At 53.3% G+C, this 22,367-nt stretch overlaps 1 protein-coding gene across 1 annotated transcript in view; it reads right to left on the bottom strand.

Annotated features, from left to right (window-relative positions):
- Positions 1-22,367, bottom strand: part of LOC144605046 (dynein axonemal heavy chain 3-like) — a 345,711-nt gene that overhangs the window by 244,158 nt on the left and 79,186 nt on the right. The window contains exons 15-19 of the mRNA XM_078420087.1: positions 16,916-17,119; positions 13,808-13,938; positions 10,430-10,625; positions 7,818-8,012; positions 3,328-3,516 (exon numbers count right to left, since the gene is read on the bottom strand). Of these exons, the coding sequence (XP_078276213.1) occupies positions 3,328-3,516; positions 7,818-8,012; positions 10,430-10,625; positions 13,808-13,938; positions 16,916-17,119 (915 nt within the window). The remainder of the gene's footprint in view (positions 1-3,327; positions 3,517-7,817; positions 8,013-10,429; positions 10,626-13,807; positions 13,939-16,915; positions 17,120-22,367) is intronic.

Raw genomic sequence — 22,367 nt, 5'->3', positions numbered from 1 at the left:
GATCGTCCACAATCAATAACCCGTGACTGCCTTCTCCCCATATCCCTTGATTCCACTAGCCCCTAGAGCTCTATCTAACTCTCTTAAATCCATCCAGTGATTTGGCTTCCAGTGCCCTCTGTGGCAGAGAATTCCACAAATTCACAACTCTCTGGGTGAAAAAGTTTCTTCTCACCTCAGTTTTAAATGGCCTCCCCTTTATTCTAAGACTGTGGCCCCTGGTTCTGGACTCGCCCAACATTGGGAACACTTGTCCAGTCCTTTTATAATTTAATATGTTTCTATAAGATCCCCTCTCATCCTTCTAAACTTCAGTGAATACAAGCCTAGTCTTTTCAATCTTTCCTCATATGTCAGTCCTGCCATCCCAGGGATCAATCTCGTGAACCTACGCTGTACAGCCTCAATTACATGGATGTCCTTCCTCAAATTAGGAGACTAAAACTGTACACAATACTCCAGATGTGGTCTTACCAGGGTCCTATACAACTGCAGAAGAACCTCTTTACTCTTATACTGAAATCCTCTCTTTATGAAGGCCATCATGCCATTAGCTTTCTTCACTGCCTGCTGTACCTGCACGCCAACCTTCAGTGACTGGTGTACAAGGACACCCAGGTCTCACTGCACTTCCCCCTTACCTAACCTAACTCCATTCAGATAATAATCTGCCTCCTTGTTTTTGTCGCCAAAGTGGATAACCTCACATTTATCTATATTATGCTGCATCTGCAACGCATCTGCCCACTCACTCAACCTGTCCAGGTCACCCTGCAACCTCCTAACATCCTCTTCACAGTTTACACTGCCACCCAGCTTTGTGTCATCCACAAACTTGCTAGTGTTGCTTCTAATTCCCTCTTCCAAATCGTTAATATATATGGTAAACAGTTGCGGCCCCAACACCAATCTCCCGTGTGGGACCTTATCAAAGGCTTTCTGAAAGTTGAGATACACTACATCCACTGGCTCCCCTTCATCCATTTTACTTGTCACATCCTCAAAAAATTCCAGAAGATTAGTCAAGCATGATTTCCCTTTCACAAATCCATGCTGACTTGGACTTATCCTTTGTTGCTATCCAAATGCACCATTACCACCGAAGTCAGGCTAACTGTCCTGTAATTCCCCGTTTTCTCTCTCGCTCCTTTCTTGAAAAGTGGGATAACATTAGCTATCCTCCAATCCACAGGAACTGATCCTGAACCTATTGAACATTGCAAAATGATCACCAATGCGTCCACTATTTTTAGAGCCACCTTCCTGAGGACCCTGGGATTCAGACCATCAGACTATCCCATTTGACCCCCCCCCCATATTTAGTTTGAAACCACCCATGTAGCTGTACTTGCGTACATTTTCTCCGAGATCTTCAGTTTCCTCGCAGGTTTGTAGGTAAATTGGCTTAGTAAATGTAAAAATTGTCCCCAGTGTGTTAATATGCAGGGGATTGCTGGTCGGTGTGGACTTGGTGGGCTGAAGGGCCTGTTTCGGCGCTGTATGTTTAAACTAAACTAAAGATCTCCCACCAAATATTGCATTTTCTTTACTTTTTGAACCAATTGCAACAGCGGTGGCCTCTGTAAATCACACAACCTGGATGCCATTTGATCGCTGGTTGTACAGTCCGGACTCGGTGGACCGAAGGGCCTGTTTCCATGTTGTATTTATAAACTCTAAAGGTGCTCTCATCTTTCATATCGCAGAACAAAATTTAGATGGAAAATAAATCTATGTCTGAGTGTTGGATTCAAGTCTGACATAATAATAATAATACCTAATTAGATAATGTGGGGAAGGAATTGCAGATGCTGATTTACACTGAAGATAGACACACAAAATGCTGGACTAACTCAGCGGGCCAGACAGCATCTCTGGAGTACATGGACACAGAGTGCTGGAGTAACTCAGCGGGCCAGACAGCATCTCTGGAGTACATGGACACAGAGTGCTGGACTAACTCAGCGGGCCAGACAGCATCTCTGGAGTACATGGACACAGAGTGCTGGAGTAACTCAGCGGGCCAGACAGCATCTCTGGAGTACATGGACACAGAGTGCTGGAGTAACTCAGCGGGCCAGACAGCATCTCTGGAGTACATGGACACAGAGTGCTGGAGTAACTCAGCGGGCCAGACAGCATCTCTGGAGTACATGGACACAGAGTGCTGGAGTAACTCAGCGGGCCAGACAGCATCTCTGGAGTACGTGGACACAGAGTGCTGGAGTAACTCAGCGGGCCAGACAGCATCTCTGGAGTACGTGGACACAGAGTGCTGGAGTAACTCAGCGGGCCAGACAGCATCTCTGGAGTACGTGGACACAGAGTGCTGGAGTAACTCAGCGGGCCAGACAGCATCTCTGGAGTACGTGGACACAGAGTGCTGGAGTAACTCAGCGGGCCAGACAGCATCTCTGGAGTACGTGGACACAGAGTGCTGGAGTAACTCAGCGGGCCAGACAGCATCTCTGGAGTACATGGACACAGAGTGCTGGAGTAACTCAGCGGGTCAGGCAGCATCTCTGGAGTACATGGACACAGAGTGCTGGACTAACTCAGCGGGCCAGACAGCATCTCTGGAGTACATGGACACAGAGTGCTGGAGTAACTCAGCGGGCCAGACAGCATCTCTGGAGTACATGGACACAGAGTGCTGGACTAACTCAGCGGGTCAGGCAGCATCTCTGGAGTACATGGACACAGAGTGCTGGAGTAACTCAGCGGGTCAGGCAGCATCTCTGGAGTACATGGACACAGAGTGCTGGAGTAACTCAGCGGGTCAGGCAGCATCTCTGGAGTACATGGACACAGAGTGCTGGACTAACTCAGCGGGTCAGGCAGCATCTCTGGAGTACATGGACACAGAGTGCTGGACTAACTCAGCGGGTCAGGCAGCATCTCTGGAGTACATGGACACAGAGTGCTGGAATCACTCAGCGGGTCAGGCAGCATCTCTGGAGTACATGGACACAGAGTGCTGGACTAACTCAGCGGGTCAGACAGCATCTCTGGAGTCCTGAAAAGTCACCCATTCCTTCTCTCCAGAGATGCTGCCTGTCCCGCTGAGTTACTCCAGCACTCTGTGTCCATGTACTCCAGAGATGCTGCCTGTCCCGCTGAGTTACTCCAGCACTCTGTGTCCATGTACTCCAGAGATGCTGCCTGTCCCGCTGAGTTACTCCAGCACTCTGTGTCTATCTTCTTAATTAGATAGTGGTCTGTAACAGCAGTGAGATTTCTGTTGACTTTGTGCCTTTCAAATGTACTGCCAATTCTCCAGCCTTGATCAAGAGTTCTTGCAATGGGCACTTCCAATGCTCTGCCTACCTTTTGGCTCATCAGGGCCCAGTGTCGTTGTTTAATTCCAGGGGAACAGAGTGCGTTGATCAGGGGCATGTTGATCTTGAACTTGTCCAGCTTGGTTTTGATGGTGGTTGCGACTTTTAATGGTCCGTGTAGATCTGGGTGATTGAAGACCTTTGTCAACTTATAGCTGATCTTCCATAAACTCTGCACCTGATGGACACACATCACAGAAGTGATGACTACCCTTAAACAATGACACGCTCAATATTAAACAAATTACATTCACAAATTTTGATATTTGCAGAACATAAATGTAGTTTTGTTTGGTTTAGAGATACAGCGCAGATACAGACCCTTCGGCCCATCAAGTCTGCACCGACCAGCTGTCCCCACACACTAACACTATCCTACACACACTAGGGACAATTTACATTTATACCAAACCAATTTACCTCCAAACCTGTACGTCTTCGGAGTGTGGGAGGAACCCGGAGAACCCGGAGTAAACCCACGCAGATCACGGGGAGAAGGTACAAACTGCGTACAGAAGCACCCGTAGTCAGGATGGAACCCGGGTCTCTGGCGCTGTGAGGCAGCAACTCTACCACTGCGCCACCGTGCCACCCTGTTCAAATGTTCATAGATGGGAGCAGGATTATGCTATTTGGCCCTCTGTCATTCAATCAACACTGATATATCTCTCCCTCTCAACCCCATCCTCCTGCCATCTCCCCATAACCCCTGACACCCGTACTGATCAAGAATCTATCAATCTCCGCCTTAAAAATATCCATCGACTTGGCCTCCACAGCCGTCTGTGGCAAAGAATTCCACAGATTCACCACCCTCTGACTAAAGAAATTCCTCCTCATCTCCTTCCTAATGGTACATCCTTTTATTCTGAGGCTGTGGCCTCAATGGTATATCACGTGTGGCAGCGCCTAACGGCTGCGGCTCGCTGGCAGTCTGTTTGGCTTTTTTCCCTTTTTGTTTGTGTGTTGGTGTTGGGGTGGTTTTTGTTTTTGGCTGTGTATGTGTGGGGGGTGGTGGGGTGGGGTGGAGGAAACCTTTCTTTTTTTAGGTCTCTTCCTCGGGGCGAGGCTCGGCCGCGGAGCCTTCCATCGCCCGGCGCGGCTTGGCCGCGGGGCCTTCCATCGCCCGGCGCGGCTCGGCCGCGGAGCCTTCCATCGCCCGGTACGGCTCGCCCGTGGGGCCTTCCATCGCCCGGCGCGGCTCGGCCACGGGACTTAACATCGCCGGTGCGGCTCGGCCACGGGGCCTTCCATCGCCCGGTACGGCTCGGCCGTGGGACCTTCAATCGCCCGGTACGGCCGCGGGATGTTTCAGCGCTCGGTGCGGCTCGGCCACGGGGACTTCCATCCCCTTGCGGGAGCTGTGCGGGTCGGTCGCCTCGGTAGCGGTCGAGCTGCCTGTCCGTGGGTGCGGGGGAAGAGAGAGGAAGTTTTGTTGCCTTCCATCACAGTGAGGGGGTGTTTGGAGTCACTGTGATGGATGTTTATGTTGGGGTCGTGTGTCCTGTGTTCTTTTTTTTTGTGTTCTGTGACTGCTGGAAATGTGATTTTGTTCGGTATCTCGGTATCGAATGACAATAAAGCTCTGTATTGCTGTATTCCTGGTCTTAGACTCTCCTACTAGTGGAAACATCCTCTCCACATCTGCTCTATCCAGGCCTTTCACTGATCGGTACGTTTCATTGAGGTCTTTCCTCATCCTTCTAGAATAAGAACCAGAATCTCAGTGCTATACAGACCATTATCTAATTAGGTTTATGATTATGTTAGACTTGAATCCAGCACTCAGACACAGCCTTGTTTTCCATCTGAATTTTGATCTGCTGACATTAAAGCTGAGAGCACCTTTAGAGTCTAGAGATACAGAGATACAGGCTATTCGGCCCAGAGAGTCTGTGCCATGCCGGCCAATGAGAACTCCACTAGTTCTATGTTTCGCATCATACATACATGGGGCAATTGTTTTTAAGCGACAGGTTGTTTGAAGGAAGAGGAACATCAGGAAAGTGGGATGTTATTAAAAGTGTGCTACGAGTCCTGGACATGCATGTTTCTGTTAGAGTGAAGGGCAAGGCATGTGAGTGCTAGGAAGTTTGGATGATGAGGGAACTTGAGGTTCTGGTCAAGAGAAAGAAGGAGGCATGGGGCAGGTATAGGCAGCTGCGATCAAGTGTATCACTGGAGGAGTTTCAGGAACTGAGGAGCACGCTAAAAAATGAAATTGAGAGGGCAAAAAGGCTCCAGGAGATAGCTGTGGCTGATAACGTTATGCATAATGCCGAGGTTTTACAAGCACATAAAGGGAAAAAAGGCAACTAGGGAGAGAGTGGGACCTGTCAGGAAAAGTCACCTCTGTGTGGAGCCACAGGATATGGGCAAGGTCCCCAATGAGTGTTTCTCCTCTGTATTTACTGAGAGTAGGGGAATCGAAAACCATAGGTTTAAGGTGAGGGGGGGAAAACTTAATACAAACATCAGGAGTAACCTTTTTACACAAAGGATGGTGGGTTTATGGAATGAGCTGCTGGAAGAGGTAGTTGAGGCAGGTACTATTGCAATGTTTAAGAAACATTTAGACAGGGACATGGATAGGACAGGTTTGGAGGGATATGGACCAAATGCAGGCAGGTGAGACGAGTGTAGTGGGACATGTTGGTTGGAGTGGGTAAGTTGGGCTGAAGGGCCTGTTTCCATGCTGTACGACTCTATTTCTCCCCTTCAGCCTCCGACTCTCCAGGGAAAACAACCCAAGTTTGTCCAATGTCTCCCTGTAGCTATTACCCTGTAATCCAGGTAGCACTCCACTGACACCTAGCCAGAGCCTTCACATTCTTCCTGTAATAGGGCACCCAGCACTGCACACAATACTCCAGATGTGACCTAATCAACATCCTATAAAGACATTGACATGGAAAATAGGTGCAAGAGGAGGACATTCGGCCCTTTGAGCCAGCACCGCCATTCATTGTGATCATGGCTGATCATCCACAATCAGTAACCTGTGCCTGCCTTCTCCCCGTATCCCTGATTCCGCTAGCCCCTAGAGCTCTATCTAACTCTCTTTTAAATTCATCCAGTGAATTGGCCTCCACTGCCTTCTGTGGCAGAGAATTCCTCAGAAATTGCGGAGCATTTGGATAGCAGTAACAGGATTGTTCCGAGTCAGCATGGATTTACGAAGGGGAAATCATGCTTGACTAATCTTCTTGAATTTTTTGAGGATGTAACTGGGAAAATTGACAGGGGAGAGCCGGTGGATGTGGTGTACCTCGACTTTCAGAAAGCCTTTGACAAGGTTCCACATAGGAGATTAGTGGGCAAAATTAGAGCACATGGTATTGGGGGTAGGGTACTGACATGGATAGAAAATTGGTTGACAGACAGAAAGCAAAGGGTGGGGATAAATGGGTCCCTTTCAGAATGGCAGGCAGTGACTAGTGGGGTACCGCAAGGCTCGGTGCTGGGACCGCAGCTATTTACAGTATACATTAATGACTTGGATGAAGGGATTAAAAGTACCATTAGTAAATTTGCATATGATACAAAGCTGGGTGGTAGTGTGAGCTGTGAGGAAGATGCTATGAGGTTGTAGGGTGACTTGGACAGGTTGTGTGAGTGGGCGGATGCAAGGCAGATGCAGTTTAATGTGGATAAGTGTGAGGTTATCCACTTTGGTGGTAAGAATAAGAAGGCAGATTATTATCTGAATAGTGTCAAGTTAGGAAAAGGGGACGTACAATGAGATCTGGGTGCCCTAGTGCATCAGTCACTGAAAGGAAGCATGCAGGTACAGCAGGCAGTGAAGAAAGCCAATGGAATGTTGGCCTTCATAATAAGAGGAGTTGAGTATAGGAGGAAAGAGGTCCTTCTGCAGTGAGACTTGCTATTGAGGGCATGCAGCGTAGGTTTCACTAGGTTAATTCCCGGAATGGCGGGACTGTCAATATGTTGAAAGACTGGAGCGACTAGGCTTATATACACTGGAATTTAGTATGAGGGGGGATCTTATTGAAACATATAAGATAATTAGGGGATTGGACATGTCAGAGGCAGGAAACATGTTCCCAATGTTGGCGGATTCCAGAACCAGGGGCCACAGTTTAAGAATAAGGGGTAGGCCATTTAGAACTGAGATGAGGAAAAACTTTTTCAGTCAGAGAGTTGTGAATCTGTGGAATTCACTGCCTCAGAAGGCAGTGGAGGCCAATTCTCTGCTGGATAGAGCTCTTAAGGATAGCGGAGTCAGGGGGTATGGGGAGAAGGCAGGAACGGGGTACTGATTGAGAATGATCAGCCATGATCACATTGAATGGCGGTGCTGGCTCGAAGGGCCAAATGGCCTCCTCCTGCACCTATTGTCTATTGTCTATATTTACTCCTGTACTAAAGCTACAACTTAATTTTAAAATGCCAATATTTTTTTCATAGATTCAAGTATCTTTTTGTTTAAGCAGCAGTGGGATAAATCTTGTTCCCTACCTCCTGTTCCACCTCTTCAGCGTTAACTTGCAGCATCGAGCCATTCATCCACTTGTCGTGGTGCAGGTTGAATTGGAGGGCAGTTCTCCACAGCTTCTCAAAGGGCTCCTTGGCATTGATGATGCTCTGGATTTGGTGGTAAGGACTAACATGCCCCGTCTCCAGCAGAACCTCCTCATGGTTGATCAGGGCTTTCTGTGCAAAGAGATACAAGATCGTCATAGACACAAAATGCTGGAGTAACTCAGCGGGACAGGCAGCATCTCTGGAGAGAAGGAATGGGTGACTTTTTGGGTCGAGACTCTTCTACGGACTGAGTTAAAAAGACAGACTGAAGGTTGCCATCGACCAAAGTGGCTCAGCAATCTTGATGCCAGAGAGAGACACAAAGTGCTGGAGTAACTCAGCAGGTCAGGCAGCATCTGTGGAGAGAAGGAATGGGTGACGTTTCACAGAGTGCTGGAGTAACTCAGCGGGTCAGACAGCATCTCCGGAGAAAAGGAATAGGTGACATTTCGGGATGACACCTTCCATGTGACCCTGTAGAAGGGTCTCAACCTGAAACGTCACCTATTCATTTTGTCCAGAGATGCTACCTGTCCCACTGAGTTACTCCAGTTTTTTGTGTCTCTCTTTGGATTAAACCAGCACCTGCAGTTCCTTCATGTGAGTGATGTCACAGATCACAAATAAGCTGAAATGCACTACTGCAGACAACGTTTGCTGGTGATAGTTCTCCTTTAGTTTAGTTTAGTTTAGAAACACAGCTCAGAAACAGGCCCTTTGCCCACTGAGTCTACACCGACCAGCGATTCCCGCACACTAACACTATCCTTCACACTAGGGACAATTTACAATTTTACAAGTCAATTAACCTACAAACCTGTACGTCTTTGGAGTGTGGGAGGAAATTGAAGATCTCTGGGAAAACCCACAAAATGCTGGAGTAACTCAGTGGGTCAGGCAGCATCTCAGGAGAACATGGACACAGAGTGCTGGAGTAACTCAGCGGGACAGGCAGCATCTCAGGAGAACATGGACACAGAGTGCTGGAGTAACTCAGCGGGTCAGGCAGCATCTCAGGAGAACATGGACACAGAGTGCTGGAGTAACTCAGCGGGACAGGCAGCATCTCTGGAGAGAAGGAATGGGGTGACCAGTCCAAGTCCTCGCCTATCACTTCTGCGGCGAGGAAGAGACTGTGTTCCACGTGTACACGGAGTGATAGAGGTTGCAGCCCCTGTTTCAGCATCTGAAGGGGCTGCTCTCAAGTTTTGGCTCCATTTTAGTCCTATGCTACTGATATTTGGGCAGTCGGTACAGAAGGGGGAGGGTCAGGAGGAAGGGGGTCTGTCTGTCTGTCTGTCTGCTCCTGGGCCTGGCCAAGATGGCCAAGATGGCCACTCGTGGGTCCAGGCAGCGGGTAGTCGATGGCCTCACAGGGGTCGGCAGCCTGCCCCTCTATTTCAGGCCGGCCCGTATATTGCTATTTCCAAGGTGTCCATTCCCCTACTCTGGGCAAGAGACTCTATTTGTCTGCACGATCTATTCCTGTCATGATTTTGTACACGTCTATAAGATCACCCCTCATCCTCCTGCACTCCAAGGAATCGAGTCCCAGCCTGCTCAACCTCTCCCTGTAGCTCACACCCTCCAGCCTTGGCCACATCTTGGTCAATCTTGTGGAAATGAATGAAATGCAGTATATTCAGCTGCTGCCATGGTTTCATCCAACTATTCCTTTCCCTTAATTAGGACAAGTAAGAGCAAGCTGAAGGTGTCGTGTTCCCAAAACGGGAACAGGCCAAGTTACAGGCGTCAACTCACCACTTTTTTAGTTCAGTTTAGAGATACAGCATGGAAACAGGCCCTTCGGCCCACTGAGTCCACGCCGACCAGCAATCCCCGCACACTAACACTATCCTACACACACTAGGAACAATGTTATATTATACCAAGCCAATTAACCTACAAACCTGCATGTCTTTGGAGTGTGGGTAGAAACCAGAGCACCCGGAGAAAACCCACAAAGGTCACGGGGAGAACGCACAAACTCTGTACAAACAGCACCCGTAGTCAGGATGGAACCCGGGTCTCTGGCGCTGTGAGGCTGTGACTGTACCGCTGTGAGGCTGTGACTGTACCGCTGTGAGGCTGTGACTGTACCGCTGTGATTCTGTGACTGTACCGCTGTGATACTGTAACTGTACCGCTGTGAGGCAGTGACTGTACCGCTGTGAGGCAGTGACTGTACCGCTGTGATACTGTGACTGTACCGCTGTGATACAGTGACTGTACCGCTGTGAGACAGTGACTGTACAGCTGTGATACTGTGACTGTACCGCTGTGAGACAGTGACTGTACCGCTGTGAGACAGTGACTGTACCGCTGTGAGACAGTGACTGTACCGCTGTGATACAGTGACTGTACCGCTGTGATACAGTGACTGTACCGCTGTGAGACAGTGACTGTACCGCTGTGAGGCAGTGACTGTACCGCTGTGAGACAGTGACTGTACCGCTGTGATACAGTGACTGTACCACTGTGATACAGTGACTGTACCGCTGTGAGGCAGCAGTTCTACCTGCTGCGATGCCGTGCCCCAGACTCACCTCATCGATGAACTTGCCGATCGTCTGGCTGATGTCTCTCAGCTTGTCCATGTAATGCTGAGCCTTGGGCATGCGGTCTCTGCTCTGGAATTCCCGCACCATGGCAGCGGTTTCCTCGATGCGCTTTGTGAAGTGGCTCTGCCAGTGGAGGAGCTGGGTTACAGCCACGTCGTGCTCTCTCTGTAACAGGGCGACACTGAGGGGGGCAGAGAGACACACGGTGTGCACATGTTGCTTAAACCCATTCCCCAACTCTGGCCAATCTTTCCACCTCCATCTTCAACTATGTCCTCTGGTCGTCGACTCCCCTACACTGGGCACGAGACACTGTGCATCTACCCGGTCCATACCTCTCATGTAATCTCCTCAATAGACCCAAAATGATGGAGTAACTCAGCGAGACAGGCAGCACCTCTGGAGAGGAGGAATAAATGAGACCCTTCTTTAGACTGAGAGTCAGGGTGAGAGGGGAAAGAGAGATGGTGCTTAGGAGACCCAGCACGAGTGCCACAATATAGTGGACCCTCAGCAGTGGCGCCATTTCTAGTTTACTTTAGAGATACAGCGCGGAAACAGGCCCTTCGGCCCACTGAGTCCATGCTGACTAGCGATCCCTGCACACTAACACTATCCTACACACGCTGGGGACAACTTACAATTTTACCAAAGCCAATTAACCTACAAACCTGCACGTCTTTGGAGTGTGGGAGGAAACCGGAGATCCCGGAGAAAACCCATGCAGGTCACGGGGAGAAGGTACAAACTCCGTACAGACAGCACCCGTGGTCAGGATGGAACCCAGGCTCTGGCGCTACAAAGCAGCAACTCTACCTCTGCGCCACCGTGCCGCCCCGTCTCATTTGATAGACACAAAATGCTGGAGTAACTCAGCGGGACAGGCGGCATTTCTGGAGAGAAGGAATGGGTGTCGTTTCGTTGAAGACCCTTCTACTTGATACTGGTCTCAGCTTCTCCTCGGCGGATGCCTGTGAGTACAGATCACCTGCAGCAGGTCCCGAGTCATATCCGCTGGAGTGCTGACCGAGCCACAAGGTGACCAGCGAGGACCCTGCAAACAGCTCGGACTTAAAGCAGGAATGCAGGAGATTGAGGGTTGGATGGTCAGGCAGTGAAAGGAATCTGAAGGTAGTATCACCCCCTCATCAGAGATCCAGCTAACCTCAATCTAAATCCAATCCAATTACACAGATCCAATTAGGCACATTAATAACTGACTACGTTACTATTTCACACAGAGGGTGGTGGGTGTATGGACGCGCTGCCAGAGGGGGAAGTTGAGCTGGGATAGTCCCAACGTTTAAGAAACCGTCGGACAGGTACATGGATAGCACAGGGTTAGAAGGATGTGGACCAAGTGCAGGCAGGTGGGACTAGTGTAAATGGGACATGTTGGCCGGTGTGGGCAAGTTGGGCCGAAGAGCCCGTTTCCACGCTGTATCACTCTATGACTAGTGTAGATGGGACATGTTGGCCGGCATGGGCAAGTTGGGCTGAAGGGCCTGTTTCCACGCTGTATCACTCTATGACTAGTGTAGATGGGACATGTTGGCCGGCATGGGCAAGTTGGGCTGAAGGGCCTGTTTCCACGCTGTATCACTCTATGACTAGTGTAGATGGGACATGTTGGCCGGCATGGGCAAGTTGGGCTGAAGGGCCTGTTTCCACGCTGTATCACTCTATGACTAATAAATTGGAGGCTAAAAAAAATTGTGTCGCTTTCATCACGTACGAATTCCTGCCTGAAGAAGGGTCTCAACCCGAAACGTCACCCATTCCTTCTTTCCAGAGATGCTGCCTGACCCGCTGAGTTACTCCAGCATTTTGTGTCTATCTTCATTTTAAACCAGCATCTGCAGTTCCTTCCCACACATTAAAAATATTCATGTGCAGGAAAAAACTGCAGATGCTGGTTTACACCGAAGGTAGACACAGAGTGCTGGAGTAACTCAGTGGGACAGGCTGCATCTCTGGAGTACATGGACACAGAGTGCTGGAGTAACTCAGCGGGACAGGCTGCATCTCTGGAGTACATGGACACAGAGTGCTGGAGTAACTCAGCGGGATAGGCAGCATCTCTGGAGTACATGGACACAGAGTGCTGGAGTAACTCAGCGGGACAGGCTGCATCTCTGGAGTACATGGACACAGAGTGCTGGAGTAACTCAGCGGGACAGGCAGCATCTCTGGAGAGAAGGAATGGGTGACGTTTCGGGTCGAGACCCTTCTTCAGACTGGTACAATTATTCAATTTACTTAAATTATTCCACAATTCTGTTTAGGTTTATAGTATTTTGCGTCTGTCTTCGGTGTGAGCCGGCGTCTGCAGTTGCTTCCTGCATATTCTGACCTGCTGAGTTACCCCAGCATTTTGTGTGCCTGTCTTCTGTTGGTTTATGTTTACCCCGCCAGCTCTGTGCTGACATGAGGCTTTGGGAATCATGTTTTGGAAACAATGTGCAACAGCTTAGTTTGCAATAAGCTGCAGGGCTGTGTGCGCTGGGGCAGAGCTGCCTTGCCCAGCCCTGCCCAGCCCAGCCCTGCCCATCCCTGCCCTTGCCCAGCCCAGCCCTGCCCAGCCCTTGCCCAGCCCTGCCCTTGCCCAGCCCAGCCCAGCCCTGCCCTTGCCCAGCCCAGCCCTTGCCCAGCCCAGCCTTACCCAGCCCTGCCCAGCCTTACCCAGCCCAGCCCTGCCCAGCCCAGCCTTACCCAGCCCAGCCTTACCCAGCCCAGCCCAGCCCTGCCCTGCCCAGCCTTACCCAGCCCAGCCCAGCCCTGCCCAGCCCAGCCTTACCCAGCCCAGCCCAGCCTTACCCAGCCCAGCCTGGCCTAGCCCAGCCCAGCCCTGCCCAGCCCTGCCCTTGCCCAGCCCAGCCTTGCCCAGCCTTACCTAGCCCAGCCCTTGCCCAGCCCAGCCCTGCCCAGCCTTGCCGAGCCCAGCCCAGCCTTGCCTTGCCTTGCCCAGCCCAGCCCAGCCCAGCCTTACCCAGCCCAGCCTTACCCAGCCCAGCCTTACCCAGCCCAGCCCTTGCCCAGCCCTGCCCAGCCCAGCCCTGCCCAGCCCAGCCTTACCCAGCCCATCCCTGCCCAGCCCAGCCCTGCCTTACCCAGCCCAGCCCTGCTCTTGCCCAGCCCAGCCTTACCTAGCCCAGCCCAGCCCTGCCCTGCCCTTGCCCAGCCCAGCCTTACCCAGCCCTGCCCTGCCCTTGCCCAGCCCAGCCTTACCCAGCCCAGCCCAGCCCTGCCCTGCCCAGCCTTACCCAGCCCAGCCCAGCCCTGCCCTGCCCTTGCCCAGCCCAGCCCTGGGCTGGGGCTGGGGCTGCCGGCGTTTGCTGGACCGCGGGCGGGGACCCCACTCACCTGTTCTTCACTATCGGGCTGATGCGGGCCGGCCACGAGAAGGTTTTGCAGTTGAGAGAGATGTCCTCGTTGGAAAGGCTGGCGTAATCCACGAGGAACAGGAGATTCTCGGCGGCGATGTCCAGCTTCTCCTGAAATACGAGGCAAGAGGTCGGTAGTGGGGCCAGCGAGCGACCAAGACAGTGAGACACAGGGCGCTGGAGTAACTCTGCGGGACAGGCAGCATCTCTGGACAGAGGGTGGATCTGGTGGAGACCTTTCTTCAGACTCGACCCGCAACGTCCCCCACTCCATCTCTCACAGATGCTGCCTGAGTTACTCCAGCGCTCTGTGTCGGTCCCGGGAGGAGGGGGTGCGATGGCTGCAGACTGGTGGTCGCAGGGATCTGTGTGGAGCCGCCGGTGGTGAGAGTGGTCCCCGCCCGCCTGCCCCACACAACCCTATCCCACCCCCACCCCACCACCACCCTACACCCACCCACCCCACCACCACCCTACCCACCCCACCACCACCCTACACCCACCCACCCCACCACCACCCTACCACCACCCTACCCCCACCCCACCACCACCCTACACCCACCCACCCCACCACCCTACCCACCCCACCCCCACCCCACCACCACCCCACCCCACCCCCACCACCACCCCACCCCCACCCCACCACCACCCCACCCCCACCCCCACCCCACCACCACCCCACCCCCACCCCACCACCACCCCACCCCCACCACCACCCCACCCCCACCACCACCCCACCCCCACCCCACCCCACCAAGCAAGTCAACGCTGTGGTAAAAGCCAGCTTCTTCCAACTTCGAACCATAGCTAAAATCAAACCTTTCCTCCAATTCGACGACACAGAAAAAATCATTCACGCTTTCATTTCCTCCCGCCTAGACTACTGCAACTCCCTATACACTGGGATCAGCCAATCTTCCCTGTCCCGCCTGCAACTGGTCCAAAACGCCGCAGCGAGACTCCTGACGGGTACCCGTAAAAGGGACCACATCACCCCGATTCTGGCCTCTCTCCACTGGCTCCCTGTACGGTACAGAATCAACTTCAAGCTCCTCCTATTCACGTATAAAGCCCTAAATGGACACTCCCCCCCCACATCAAAAATCTTCTAACCCCCCTCTCTAACTCCAGGTCCCTCAGATCGGCCGACTTGGGGCTACTCACTATCCCGCGGTCTAGGCTTAAACTCAGGGGTGACCGCGCTTTTGCGGTTGCAGCTCCTAGACTGTGGAACAGCATCCCTCTCCCCATCAGAACTGCCCCCTCCATCGACTCCTTTAAGTCCAGGCTCAAAACATATTTCTACTCCCTAACGTTTGAGGCTCATTGAGGAGGCGCTGTGAACTGTTTGCGTGCTACTGTATGTCTCTTTTTTTTTTCTATTGGAACCTAATCAAATGTACAGCACTTTGGTCAACGTGGATTGTTTTTAAATGTGCTATACAAATAAAATTGACTTGACTTGACTTGACTTGACCCCACCACCACACCACCCCCACCCCACCACCACCCCACCCCCACCCCACCCACCCACCCTACCCCCACCCCACCCACCCCACCACCACCCTACCCCCACCCCACCCACCCACCCCACCACCACCCTACCCCCACCCCACCCACCCACCCCACCACCACCCTACCCCCACCACCACCCTACCCCCACCCCCACCCACCCCACCCCACCCCCACACAACCCCACCTCACCCCCACCCCACCCACCCCACCCCGGGCAGAGGCGGGGGCAGAGTCGCTGGCTGTCCCACCGCCCCACGGTGCCCACATGGAGAGACTGGCTGTGGCGAGCTCACGACCTGTGGATGATCGCAGCGGCACCAGTGGCCGCTCCAACCCAGGCTGGGCTGTCTGACCCCCCCCCCCTGTCTGGTATCTGTCTACCACCGGTCTGGTGTCTGTCTACACCCCCCCCTTGGTGTTTACCGCCCCCCGTCTGCTGTCTGTCTATGTTTATGACTGGAGTACCATGTGCTCTGTATTATGTTGTGCTGCTGCAAGTAACAGTTTAGTTGTTCTCTCTGCGACACCTGGCGACACTCTTGACTCTTGTCTACCCCCCACTCTAGTGTCTCCTACCCCATCACTGGTGTCTGCCTACCCCACCCTCCCTCCACCCTCCCCCACCCCATCCCCACCTCTCACCCCCCGCCCCCTCCCCCACCTCTCACCCCCCACTCTCATCCATACTCTCACCCCCTCCCCCACCTCTCACCCCCCTCCCCGCCCCCACTCTCACCCCCTCCCCCACCTCTCACCCCCCGCCCCCACCTCCACCTCTCACCCCCTCCCCCACCTCTCACCCCCCTCCCCGCCCCCACTCTCACCCCCTCCCCCACCTCTCACCCCCCGCCCCCTCCCCCACCTCTCACCCCCCTCCCCGCCCCCACTCTCACCCCCTCCCCCACCTCTCACCCCCCGCCCCCTCCTCCACCTCTCACCCCCTCCCTCCTCCACACTGTACTCCTCACCATTCATCCTTCCCCCACACCTGTCGCTGGGGCAGCTGAGGGTCCCTCACCCCTCCACCTCCCCCCTCCCTCTCCACCTCCCCCCCTCACCCCTCACCTCAACCCTCCCCCCTCCCCCTCACCCCTCACCCCTCCCTTTCCACCCCCTCACCCCTCCCCCTCATGCTCCACCTCCCCTCAACCCCTCCCCCACACTCCCATCCCCCTCCTTCCCCCTCACTCCTCACCCTTCCAATCCCCATTCCACACCCCCTCTCCTTACACCTCCACCCCTCAACCCCCCCACCTGTATCAGTGCCACCTCTCCCCTCCCTCACCTCAATCAGTGCCACCTCTCCCCTCACCTGTATCAGTGCCAACTCTCCCCTCACCTGTATCAATGCCACCTCTCCCCTCACCTGTATCAGTGGCCTTCCCCTCACCTGTATCAGTGCCACCTCTTCCCTCACCTGTATCAGTGCCACCTCTCCCCTCACCTGTATCAATGCCACCTCTCCCCTCACCTGTATCAGTGGCCTTCCCCTCACGTGTATCAGTGGCCTTCCCCTCACCTGTATCAGTGCCACCTCTCCCCTCACCTGTATCAGTGCCACCTCTCCCCTCACCTGCATCATTGGCAGTTCTCGGTCTCTCAGGTTCTCCACGTCGCGCTGCATCTGTACAAGCTGGGAGGTGCAGTCTGCCGTGCCGGTCACCCTGTGCACCACCGCACCGTACAGGCCGCACACACCGCCGTTAAACCGTGCCGACGCCAGCGCCACTCTGCCCACCACCAGCTGGGCCAGGCCCCGGCTACACCTCACCAGACACTGACCAGACACGTGTGGAGAGAGACTCAGTGTTGATGATACAGCTGAGGGCACACTCTCCCACCCACCCCCACCCAAACACACACTCACACCCACCCCCACCCAAACACACCGCACCCCCTCACTCACACTCACCCAAACTCACACTCACCCAACCACCCCCACCCAAACTCACTCACCCAACCACCCCCCACCCAAACTCACACTCACCCAACCACCCCCACCCAAACTCACACTCACCCAAACACCCCCCACCCAAACTCACATTCACCCCCACCCAAACTCACACTCACCCAACCACCCCCACCCAAACTCACACTCACCCAAACACCCCCCACCCAAACTCACACTCACCCCCACCCAAACTCACACACTCACTCCCCACCCAAACTCACACTCACCCAAACACCCCCCACCCAAACTCACACTCACTCCCCTCACCCCCACCCACACTCAGACCGCACCCCCTCACCCCTCACCCAAACTCACTCATCCCCCTCACCCACACTCACACCCCTCATCCCCACCCAAACTCACTCACCCACCCACCCACCCCCACCCAAACACACCGCACGCCCTCACCCCCACCCCCACCCCCACCCCCACCCAAACTCACTCACTCCCCTCACCCCCCACCCACACTCAGACCACACCCTTTCACCCCCCAACCACCCCCAACCACCCCCCACCCAAACTCACACTCACTCCCCTCACCCCCACCCAAACTCACACTCACTCCCCTCACCCCCACCCAAACTCACACTGCACCCCCTCACCCCCCACCCAAACTCACTCACACACACCCCCCTCACCCAAATTCACTCACACTCACCCATCACCCAAACTCACTTACACTCACCCCCCTCACCCAAACTCACACTCACTCACCTCACCCCCACCCAAACTCACACTCACTCCCACCCAAACTCAGACTGCACTCTCTCACCCCCACCCAAATGGGGTACTGATTGAGAATGATCAGCCATGATCACATTGAATGGCGGTGCTGGCTCGAAGGGCTGAATGGCCTCCTCCTGCACCTATTGTCTAAACTCACAATCACACCCCTCACCCAAACTCACTCACCCCACCCCATCACAGCCTCACCTACACTCACTCACACTCCCCACCCCTGCCCTCATCACCGGGGGCACTAAACCCCCTCACCTAAACTAACCCACACACCCCCCTTGGGCTCATACACCCTCTCCCTCCTCCTTCTCCCCTCATCAATGCTCATTCTCACTTCCCTTCCCCTCTCCCCCAAACTCACTCATCCTCCCCCCCACCCTACCTCCCCACACCCACCTCCTCCCATCTTATCTCTCCAAACCCCCCACCCCTCTCATCCCCCCCACCCCTCTCATCCCCCCCACCCCTCTCATCCCCCCCCACCCCTCTCATCCCCCCCCCACCCCTCTCATCCCCCCCACCCCTCTCATCTCCCCCTCACCCCCCCCCCTTCTCACATCACCTCTCCACAAACACCCTCCCTCCCTCCCCACAGTTTCAGAACGTGGTTGAGCCCTGGATAATGAAAGGGCACAGGCCCTCATTGAGCTGTCAGCATTGTGCATGATCTAGGATCTAGTACAGGTGCATGGTTCCTTGCAGGTGGAGTCGCAGGTAGATAAGGTGGTCAAAAAGGCTTGTGGCACTTTGGCCTTCATCAGTCAGAGTATTGAGAATAGAAGTTGGGAGGTCATGTTGCAGTTGTATAAGACGTTGGTGAGACCGCATTTAGAATATTGTGTTCCGTTCTGGGCACCATGTTATAGGAAAGATATTGCCAAGCTTGAAAGGGTTCAGAGAAGATTCACGAGGATGTTGCCAGGACTGGAGGGTGTGAGCTACAGGGAGAGGTTGAGTCGGCTGGGCCTCTATTACATGGAGCGCAGGAGGATGAGGGGAGATCTTATAGAGGTGTACAAAATCATGAGAGGAATAGATCGGGTAGATGCACAGTCTTTTGCCCAGAGTAGGGGAATCGAGGACCAGAGGACATAGGTTCAAGGTGAAGGGGAAAAGATTTAATAGGAATCCGAGGGGTAACCTTTTCACATAAAGGGTGGTGGGTGTATGGAACAAGCTGCCAGAGGAGGTAGTTGAGGCTGGGACTATCCCATTGTTTAAGAACAGTTGGACAAGTACATGGATAGGACAGGTTTGGAGGGATATGGACCAAGCGCAGGCAAGTGGGACTAGTGTAGCTGGGACATTGTTGGTCGGTGTGGGCGAGTTGGGTTGAAGGGCCTGTTCCACACTGTATGATTCTATGACTCTATGATTCTATGACTGTGTCTCTGTGACTCTGTGACTCTGTGATTCTATGACTGTGTCTCTGTGACTCTGTGACTCTATGACTCTGTGACTCTGTGACTGTGTCTCTGTGACTCTGTGACTCTGTGATTCTATGACTGTGTCTCTGTGACTCTGTGACTCTATGACTCTGTGACTCTGTGACTGTGTCTCTGTGACTCTGTGTCTCTGTGTCTCTGTGTCTCTGTGTCTCTGTGTCTCTGTGACTCTGTGATTCTATGACTGTGTCTCTGTGACTCTGTGACTCTGACTCTGTGTCTCTGTGACTCTGTGACTCTATGACTCTGTGACTCTGTGACTGTGTCTCTGTGACTCTGTGTCTCTGTGTCTCTGTGTCTCTGTGTCTCTGTGTCTCTGTGACTCTGTGACTCTGACTCTGTGTCTCTGTGTCTCTGTGTCTCTGTGTCTCTGTGACTCTGTGACTCTGACTCTGTGTCTCTGTGTCTCTGTGTCTCTGTGTCTCTGTGACTCTGTGACTCTGACTCTGTGTCTCTGTGACTCTGTGTCTCTGTGACTCTATGACTATGTGACTCTGTGTCTCTGTCTCTATGACTGTGACTCTATGACTGTGACTCTGTGTCTCTGTGACTCTATGACTCTATGACTCTATGACTCCATGACTCTATGACTGTGACTCTGTGTCTCTGTGTCTCTGTGTCTCTGTGTCTCTGTGACTCTGTGTCTCTGTGTCTCTGTGTCTCTGTGTCTCTGTGTTTCTGTGACTGTGACTCTGTGTCTCTGTGACTCTGTGACTCTGTGACTCTGTGTCTGTGTCTCTGTGACTGTGTCTCTGTGTCTCTGTGTCTCTGTGTCTGTGTCTCTGTGACTGTGTCTCTGTGTCTCTGTGTCTCTGTGTCTGTGTCTCTGTGACTGTGTCTCTGTGTCTCTGTGTCTCTGTGTCTGTGTCTCTGTGACTGTGTCTCTGTGTCTCTGTGTCTCTGTGTCTCTGTGACTCTGTGTCTCTGTGTCTCTGTGTCTCTGTGACTGTGTCTCTGTGTCTCTGTGACTCTGTGTCTCTGTGTCTCTGTGTCTCTGTGACTCTGTGTCTCTGTGACTCTGTGTCTCTGTGTCTCTGTGTCTCTGTGTCTCTGTGACAGTGACTCTGTGTCTCTGTGTCTCTGTGTCTCTGTGTCTCTGTGACTCTGTGTCTCTGTGACTCTGTGTCTCTGTGTCTCTATGACTCTGTGACTCTGTGTCTCTGTGACTCTGTGTCTCTGTGTCTCTGTGTCTCTGTGTCTCTGTGACTCTGTGCCTCTATGCAGGAGTATTTAAAGGGGCTGCCCCTTGCTTTCCAGCTTCACTCCCACTTTCTCATCTTCACACTGAATGCCCTGATGCTGAAAGCCAATGTGCCAAAAGCCTTCTTGACCACCTTATCTACATGTGACACCACCTTCTCTCCTGAACCTGACTCCCCTTTGTCTCCATTACATCTCTAACCTTCGTCCACCCATTTGGCAATCAACCGCCCCTCCCTACCCCCCCAACCTGTATCCACCTATCACTTGTCGGGCACTTTGCCTTCCACCCACGCCTCATAGAAACATAGAAACAAGGTGCAGGAGAAGCTCTATCTAACGTTTCGTTCCTTTTGTTCTTTCTCCCTCCGACTACAATGACCAAATAAGGATACTGACACTAAACATTGCTAATCCATGTCCTCCAGAGATGCTGCTTGACCTGCTGAGTTTAGTTTAGTTTAGAGATACAGCACGGAAACAGGCCCTTCGGCCCACCGTGTCCTCACTGACCAGCGATCCCCGCACACTAACACTATCCCAAACACACTGGGGCCAACTTACAATTATACCAAGCCAATTAACCTACAAACCTGTACGTATCTGGAGTGTGGGAGGAGACCGAAGCAGCCAGAGAAAACCCATGGGGTCACGGTGAGAATGTACAAACGGTGAACAGACTGCACCCGTAGTCGCGATGAACCAGGGATTGTGGCGCTGTAAGGCACCAGCTCCATTGTGGCTTCGTCCCGCCCATTAGAGTTACTCCAGCACTTCTGGTGAGGGCAGGGAATGATGGCTGGCAGCACAGATTTTATTAAATCATGATGGGCACAGGTTACTGATTGTGGATGATCAGCCATGATCGCAATGAATGGCGGTGCTGGCTCGAAGGGCCGAATGGCCTCCTCCTGCACCTATTGTCTATGTCTCTATGAGATAAAGTTCTTCATAGTAGGCAGGTCCAGAAGATCAAGATGCATGGGATTCATGGTGTTAGTCACGGAATCAAAGCTAGCTTACCCATAGAAGGTAGAGAGTGATGGCACAGGTGCAGCAGTGGGGTGATTGCACAGGTGCAGCAGTGGGGTGATGGCACAGGTGCTGGAGGGCAGCAGTGGGGTAATGGCACAGGTGCAGCAGTGGGGATGATGGCACAGGTGCTGGAGGGCAGCAGTGGGATGATGGCACAGGTGCAGCAGTGGGGTGATGGCACAGGTGCAGCAGTGGGGTGATGGCACAGGTGCAGCAGTGGGGTGATGGCACAGGTGCAGCAGTGGGGTGATGGCACAGGTGCAGCAGTGGGGTGATGGCACAGGTGCAGCAGTGGGGTGATGGCACAGGTGCAGCAGTGGGGTGATGGCACAGGTGCAGCAGTGGGGTGATGGCACAGGTGCAGCAGTGGGGTGATTGCACAGGTGCAGCAGTGGGGTGATGGCACAGGTGCAGCAGTGGGGTGATGGCACAGGTGCAGCAGTGGGGTGATGGCACAGGTGCAGCAGTGGGGTGATGGCACAGGTGCAGCAGTGGGGTGATGGCACAGGTGCAGCAGTGGGGTGATGGCACAGGTGCAGCAGTGGGGTGGCGGCTGCCAGAGCCACTCGAAGGTCAAAAGTTCATAAACTCACAAGTTTTAGTGACACTGTGACTCTGTGACTCGCAGCGGACTCCATCAACTTTACTCCGCCTTT

The sequence above is a fragment of the Rhinoraja longicauda genome, chromosome 23, assembly GCF_053455715.1.
Source record: "Rhinoraja longicauda isolate Sanriku21f chromosome 23, sRhiLon1.1, whole genome shotgun sequence".
NCBI classification, from domain to species: Eukaryota; Metazoa; Chordata; class Chondrichthyes; order Rajiformes; family Arhynchobatidae; genus Rhinoraja; species Rhinoraja longicauda.
This window is presented reverse-complemented; position numbering and strand designations above follow the sequence as displayed.